The sequence below is a fragment of the Pinus tabuliformis genome, chromosome Q (assembly GCF_031772625.1).
Source record: "Pinus tabuliformis cultivar Carrire ecotype Pingquan chromosome Q, CPIR1, whole genome shotgun sequence".
NCBI classification, from domain to species: domain Eukaryota; kingdom Viridiplantae; phylum Streptophyta; class Pinopsida; order Pinales; family Pinaceae; genus Pinus; species Pinus tabuliformis.
The window spans coordinates 282,760,741-282,769,231 of NC_142296.1; the positions used below are offsets into that span (position 1 = coordinate 282,760,741).

The 8,491-nt window shown below is 31.8% G+C and overlaps 1 protein-coding gene across 1 annotated transcript; it reads right to left on the reverse strand.

Annotated features, from left to right (window-relative positions):
• Positions 1-898: 898 nt before the first annotated feature.
• LOC149219339 (aluminum-activated malate transporter 2-like) lies at positions 899-3,222 on the reverse strand. The gene is made up of 4 exons (XM_089386792.1): positions 2,859-3,222; positions 2,360-2,500; positions 2,038-2,186; positions 899-982 (listed from the first exon to the last, which is right to left on the reverse strand). Exons 1-4 carry the CDS (start codon positions 3,220-3,222, stop codon positions 899-901), a joined length of 738 nt encoding a protein of 245 aa, XP_089242918.1.
• Positions 3,223-8,491: the final 5,269 nt, after the last annotated feature.

The following is an 8,491-nucleotide window of genomic DNA, read 5'->3' on the forward strand; positions in this document are numbered from 1 at the left end:
GACTCAGGCGACGTCAAAATGATATGGCGGAAGGAGGAAGAAGGGAAAGGCAGGGGAAAGAGGGAGAAGGAAGAAACACCCAGAGGGAGGAGGAGCAGATAGCGGAGGATACCGATAACTCCGGAGATAGGGTAATGGAGATAGGGAAGGAGGAATGTAGGGCGAAGATGGCCTTTGAAGTTGGTCAAAGTAGCAGAAACAATAACAGAGGCAGGCCGATTAAAAGAGGGAAAGGAAGGAGGCGAAGGGGACGAGGAAGACTGCGGCAGGTAGACCACCACGAAACGGAGAATCTAGCCTTGAATCAGCAAAAGAGGGGGCGTCAGTCCATTGGGCAGGCTACGCAGGAGGCAGAGAGAGCTTACAGCATAGAAACCAATGAAAACATCAGGAGGATAATTGACGCGCTGGAGAATAGAGTGTTGGAAGAACCCTCCAATCCTGAAATGGAGGAGTGGAATACCCTGCTGCCGGACCCTGGGAATACGAGAGGGCGATTAACGCTTTATAAACAAGCATTACATATGCATTGGGTGATGAAGCATCTGCTTGCCAAAGCCATGTAGCAAGTTGCGGTTGAGATGACAGAGATAACCCAAGGTGTGCCGGATATGAAGAAAGAGATGACCAATCTGCAGATCATGTCACGACAGCAGGACATCAAAATAGAGGAAATACGCGACAAGCTGAAGGAGCTGACCAAGGCGAAGTGAGATGAGGAAATCAAGCGTGAAATCATGGTAGATTGAAAGTCTTTACCCAGTTTATCTTTCTAAATTTTGTAATAAGCAGTAGTGAGCCAATGCATATGGTAGTTTTTGTCAAGTATCTGAGACTAGTCATCAAGAGATACATTGCACCTAGGACTCTGTTATAGTTTTTAGATATGCTGTGACTCTTAGTTGGATACGTGAACTTCTTCAGACAATATTTTATGGGGGACCAACAGACCCGGTTTCCCTGCGGGGCAGGTTGAGGTCTCCTGCATTTGTATAGTTTTAATTTTGCTGTATATAATAGAAAAGGTCTCACCTTAGCTTACAAAAAAAACATAATCTATTAATTAATGATTCTATAAAATGCTTAAAAAAATATGTTTATGAGCACCGTTTCTTACCAATACTATATCACATCAACCTGAATATATTTTAATTCTAAACGTTTGCATAATTTAAGGCAACTCGTACAAATACAAGTCATTCTAATCACGGTTGCCAATTTTGAAAATATTCTTGAATAATAGAAAAATAACTTAATTTTTTTCAAGTCTATCCAATTTCGAAATATTCCAGAAATCGACAATACAAATTCCAATCACAGATCAAAGAGTGACGGAAAGGAATTCATTTCGTGTTAAATAAAGGAAAAACAGGATTTCGGAAAAGCATTATTCAATTTATTTATTTTTCACATGAAATTTTGGAATATCAATTATAATATATTGATGGTTTCGTTAAATGCTGATAAAAAAGTATGTTAGTAACCACCATTTCAGATCCCGTTATATATATATATATATAACGTCAACCTGAATATATATTAATTCTAACCTTTTGAACTGAAGTCGATCTAAATTAGTAAGAATAATTTGCTCTGGAAGAATACCCACCAAAGCTTCTTCTCTAGCTTTTGAATTTAACACACGCGTGTAACCCGTAGAGACCATATTTTTCTCGCTGGCATTGTCTGAAGATTCCTTGGAAAACTCTTTGACGCAGCCTACAATGTATGTAGAAACAAAACCTTTGCCTAAGTAAATGAGTACCATTAACAAATTCTATGGTTCTGCTAGCCTATGAAGGTCATTTTTACCACCAAATAAAAAAAAATAAAAAATAATATTTAATCTTAGATTTTGAAAATATTTCAGAATTTGAAAATATTTTAGAATTTGATCGAACATAAAAATGCTTCACCTTCTAGGGACATAGCAAATCCTTCCAGGTTACGTATAATCAATTTGTGAAGATCATCTCCCGCCCAAACTGGGTAGATGAGTAAACTGGTAAGTATAGCTATACCGCACCCTAAAAGTACCGTCTCCAACCGTACAAGTGCATAGTTAAGTAAGTTGTCCTCGCGATATCCGGAGATGGAAATGACACTGAAGGTGAGAATGAAGATCATGAATCCATACTCATATCTCGCAAAGGAGGGGGAAAGCCGTGTAAATGTCGCCAATCCACCTGTAATCATATGGACACTCACAAACATTAATTAATTATATGATTTATAATGAATAGAATGTGTTTTTGAAACTTTGATATCATTTTTTTAATTGATTTCAAATTACTAAAATCTTCGTATGTAATTGAGCTCTTCCATCTTACATGTTTATGCATAAAATACTTTTACTCACAAAAGAGAAACACCCCAGCAGCAAGTATAATTGGTTGGAACAGTTTTCCACCTTGAAGTGCAACGAGATTTACCAGCACAGACAACGCTCCTCCCAGAAGCGTTGCGAACATTCTGTTTAATCCTTTGCCCAAGGTTGCTCCTGCCACAATAAAAAATATCGAGGGTATTGCACAGTATAACATACTAATATTGCCTCTATTATGAAATTTGTTACTTACATTTTATCAAAATATTCAAAAGTTATAATTGAGTTTATATATATACAGAGTTTTTCTTTATCACAAGGCCATAATTTTGTGTTAAAAACTTTATATTATTTTATAAATAGATATAAATTCAGCATCATCAGAAATTCTTGGAATATTTAAAATCATGAAACTCCATAATTATAACTTCCTTTTTAAATTTCTACTATTTTTTTATCAAAATCTTACCATCAGAATAACCTAATTAAACTAGTCTCATATATACAAATAAAAATAATTAGGAGTAATTACCTGCAGTGAATTCGAAGATCATAACCACTGTCATGACGGCCCAGACAGTCAGGTCTTGAAAGGCATCGAACAATATACTATTGAAATAGAAGATTGAAACCAGGACAAGTGCGATTCCCACTTTTATAGCATGAAAAACTCTCCTTGGATCCTCCGCTCCATGTTGCCGGACCGCCCTACAGAGAGAAATAACGTACGATTTCAGCCCACCGAATACTTGTAGGATCTTCTCAAACACTCGCTTGTGAAATCGTTTGCGAGCTGCAGGTTCGAGGTTGAAGGAGGCTTCTGGAATGCCAATCTCCCATTCGAGAACGCTGATCTCCCATTCGATATTGGATACATCGGCCTTCGATCTGCCCATACCTACCATTGATTTGTGAACATTTTACTTTTTCAGTTGGAAACACAAATTGGCAACTAATTCAACTGTATATCATAATGATCATAAAAATGATAGAACATAAGATTTTTATTGGAAATATAAATTGGAAATTAATTTAATTCATCATGAAATTTCATGATATATATATATAAATACAATAGATAAATAGTTGATTCAATTACCCAAAATTTTTTAACTCTAATAACCACTCACTATAATACACACTAGTATTTCAATTTCCAAATTTCTTAAACTCTAACAACTACTCTGTATAATACACACTAACCCAGACTAGGTTTCTAACACCACCTCCAAAATCAGTTACAAAGTGCGTAGGAAGACTTTTCTCCTTCTCCCAAGTCTGTTGCAGAGTGGGTATGTTTCATGGCATCTCAAAGATAATTGAGAAATTATTCAATGAAGAACCATGACAGGATGATAACCTGAAGGCAAACGGTAATTCAGAACCGTTGCAAATCTGGACTGCAAGCCTTTATAAAGGCCAGTGATTCTAGTCTTATGCCCCCACTAATCCACATAGCTCGCTCTTGTGGGCAATCGTTCGCTCTGAGTCACCCACGATTGATTTTTTATTAAATTCAAAGGTGTGGTTCATGAATTATATAGTCTTTTCCATAAATTTCTTGCTACTTCGTCCCGAAGTGTGCATGTACCTTGTCCAGTATTTGTCGAAATCAGACTTTGGGGAACATAGATTTGACCTTGACGCTTACATATTTTTTCATTTACTACTATTTACAACTCACACGGTTCTTTATATTAAATAAATTGAATATGGGTTAAAAATTAATAAGGGTTCTTTATATTAAATAAATAAGGGTTATCCATGACAATTCGCCTGTAAGAATCAAAGGGACTTTGGGGAACATAGATTTGACCTTGACGCTTACATATTTTTTGATTTACTACTATTTACAACTCACACGGTTCTTTATATTAAATAAATTGAATATGGGTTAAAAATTAATAAGGGTTCTTTATATTAAATAAATAAGGGTTATCCATGACAATTCGCCTGTAAGAATCAAAGGGTTACTTATGATCTGACATTTACCCCATCCAAAATCGCTTCTTCAGAGTTGACCCAGTTCTTGAATATTTAATGCAGTATAAGTTAAAAACACAATGGTTTTTATTATCGGTAATGCAAGTTGTAACTGCTTGGCAATCTAATTAACGGACTTTTCATTTAAAACAAGTCGCATAGAGTGTTACCCGACCAGCTGTGAAGTATGGAACATTTTGTATAATTAATTAATTTATTTTTAAGTTGTAAGTGCTTGGAAATCTAATTAAGGGACTTTTCATTTAAAACAAGTGGCATAGGGTGTTACCGGACCAGCTGTGCAGTATGGAACATTTTATGTAATTAATTAATTTATTTTGAATTAAAAATAGAAGGTGATTTGCAATGCAATATATATAAAAATAAATAAATAAATGGTATTGATTTTGAAATAAATGGTATCATTTATGATTCTTCTCATGTTATACTTATTCGTTATATATTTAGTAATTGATTTTGAAAGTATTATTTTTTACATACAACGTAGCATTTCATCTCTTATGTATTACTTAATCAAAAAAGAAGAGTGATTTAGCAGGTGGAGTGTCAAAATATTTAATCAATTAAATATTAAAGTTAGGACAATGTATTTTGTTTTGTTTTTAATCAATTAAATATTAAAGTGAGGACACATGTACATTGTATGGAGACAATTATTTTAAGTCTTATCATGTGCATTGTATATAGACAATTATTTTAAGTCTTATCATTAATATATGATTTCCCAGGTATATTGTCAAATTACTTTTTTGTTTTGTTTTTAATCAATTAAATATTAAAGTTATGACAAATGTATAATATTATGACAAATGTATATTCTATAGAGACAATTCTTTTAAGTCTTATTTTCTTTCTTTATATATATATATTATAGAATAAAATGAGAGTAAAAATTAAAATTTGACATGGGTTAAAATATAAATAATAAAAGAATTATTTATTTTTTTTAAAAGATTTATTTTTGTGGTTGTAAAATTATATATTTATGTTATAATAAAATTTTAATTTTGTTTTGAAGAATGAGTTTTTAGTAAATTATAATTTTTAAATTATTTTTAAATCTATATAGAAAACCTTATGTATTTCTTCTAAATGTTTTAATCGCTATTATTTTTAATATTATTAGATATATTATTTTCATAAAATTTTAATAAATTATTTATTATATTAAATTTATGTTTATTTATCAAATCTCTTGATTGTGACCTCGTTTACAAATAATTATTTGTTGAAGTAAGTTTGTTTACTAATAGTTATTTGTTGAAGTAAGCTAGTAGATTTTTCTAGAATTAAAGGAAATAAATAAATAAATTATGTTTGTCAAATATTTTAGAAATTACAAATTCTTAAAAAGAAAGTGTTACATCTCATTGCATATATATATATATATATAATAGTTGCTTGTTGAAGCAAGCTCCTAAATTCTTCTAAAATGAAAAAAATAAATAATAAAAAATAAATTGTGTTTATCAAACATTTTATAAATTATAATTTAAAAAAAAAAACCATGTTACATCTCATGCTGTAGGGGTGTGTGTGTGTGCGTGTAATTTGAACAAGCGTATAAATAGTCAAATTAACTTAAATTTTTTATTAAAAAAAATATGATATGTAATATAGGATAATGTATTTTGCAATTTTCTAAGTTTAGTTAAATTGTTTATTAGTTGGTAATATTTAGCAAATATGAGTTGCAACATGTTAAATTGTTTCCAATAAATATTGTAATTCTTTATATATGTAAAGATGCTAGAGAATTATCCACTAATTCAAGTATTGATTACCAAGTTTAATTTACATGTCTACATTTTCTCATATTATACAAAAAAAATGTAATAAATATAAAATTGTATGTACAAATTTTGAAAAAGTCACTAATTAGAAAAAGATGATCTCTAAAATGTATTATAAAACTTTCTTATAATTCCAAAACCATAAAACATATTTTTTCATCATAACTATTTCAGCAAATATATACATTTAACCTTCTTGTAATTCCAAAACTATAAAGCATATTTTTTCATATAACTATTTCATCAAATGTGTATATTTACTTGCAAAAATAGGAGTTAAAAATGGTCCTGTATATTCTTATATATTTTGAGGGAATGGATCACATAGAGAACACATGTATTAAAAAAGATTTAGGTTAGGAATTTATAGCGTAAATCATTCTTTTTCTAGTGGATAGAGTTTATAATTTGGCTCTTTTTCACCATTTTTTTAAACCCTCTTTGTATCATTTTATGGAAATATAATTTAATGTTGTTATTTATTGTTTCAAGAAATTCTCAAATTAAGGTCATGGATGTTTATATTGAACAATGGATATAGAACATGTTCTTACTATGGAAGGGCATTCAAATATTATAATATTTAATGAAGTATATATGGTTTTTTATAATGTATGGTGTTAGTTGTTGGATAATTTATGTTTTTTTAAGTTTGAAGTATGTAGAGGTATAATCTTTATTTTATAAGATTTTAAGTCGTTTTATTAATTATAAGTCATTGGTCTTTAGCATCATTTCCTTTTTTCACTAGGCAGGAGAAGTGTTTGTGTAGAGAGAAGAATAGAAGGATTCTGTTGCAAGGATCAAAACCAATTTTGGAGGAGGATTTTACTACTCGTCAAGCATGACTCACAATGGGGCATACATGATCTCCATGAATCAATAAAAAAGAATAACAATGTGCCCAACAAAGTTCACCTATGAAAGTAGTATATAGTATATTAATATGCCGACATCAATTGGCCATAATATAGTACAATCATATATATATTGTCATATACATGTGCTTTGAATAAAAGGGTGATGACTAATATAACAACTATTATTAATCTAGGTATATGACACCAAATTCCCCCTTCTTCGGGAGAGGGTGTGGATACAACTTAAGAAGCCTTGTTGAATGGGAAGTAGTTATAAGAATTCTAATAAGCAAATTGATGGGAGGCTCATGTTATGGGCTCTGAGAATGATGAAAATCAAGCTAGTTAATTCTATCGAAATGGCTCTCTAGCTAGATCATATACTATTGAAATCTAGGCATGGGAGGGAATACCTAAAGGGAAACCCCCTCCTCAGGTATTGGAACAACTCAGAAATTCCCAGTGGATCTAGTACATACATCTCATGTATTAGACAATTAATTTTATGACTCCCAATTGTGTGACAATGAGTTAAATTCAAGCAAGTGACAAAAAACCAAGTCAAATAGCATGAATATATCCATATGCTTGATTTAAGGAACCCGTCAATGAGTAAAATGGAACCAACTTACACCACCCTCAATGATAATCCCTTAGAATAAATGTGTTAAAGATGATATAAGAAGTCCGACTAGAGTTGAGGCAATGACACGTCCTCAACCATGGCATAGGGTGTATAGTATCATGTGAGTCACAAATATTGACATTATTGGTGGAATATGGTTTCAAGAATGGACTAATGACTTCCCTTGTTGATAGAATAACATGCAAGGTTGACTTATAAATGATTAAAAGCATTTGACAAGAAATAATCAATTGCTAGGATAGAGGCTTTTCTAAGGTATATAAGTAATCGAATGGTACATCTGGAGCTTGAATCTCTGGGATATAGGATGAATGTGACTCATGGAGGTGTTGAAATAATGCAATAGGATTCAAATTGGTACTAAATATACTACATGGGACATAAATGTGACTCATCTTTGATAGTTTGAACAATTGTGAGACAAAATGATGCTGCTAGTGACTGAACCAAGTACAAATCGTACACAACCCTTTTGGAATAAATTAAGAGGTTATAAACATGGGAGTCCATGTGTACATGTTTTGTCAACATGATAAAGAGAAATTTAGTTGTTGTTGGATATGATATGAAGACAAACTTGATTCCCAATCCAAAGGGTGTTGAACGCCATAGAAACATAAATACAAAAGGGGTAATGTTGTTGAAGTGCCCATGTGGCGAAGGCTATAACACTTTAGATATGTCATATGCAAGATATGGAGGGGATTATTCGTCTACCCAAGTGTGAAGGTTCCTTAAGATGATTTCCATTTGAATTATAATAAAATGCAACGAATGAGGGGGTGTTGGTGATATGTGAAATGCCATAGCGAATGGACCTAAAGGATGCCCTATTAACATTAGTAAAGGCACTATACTCATG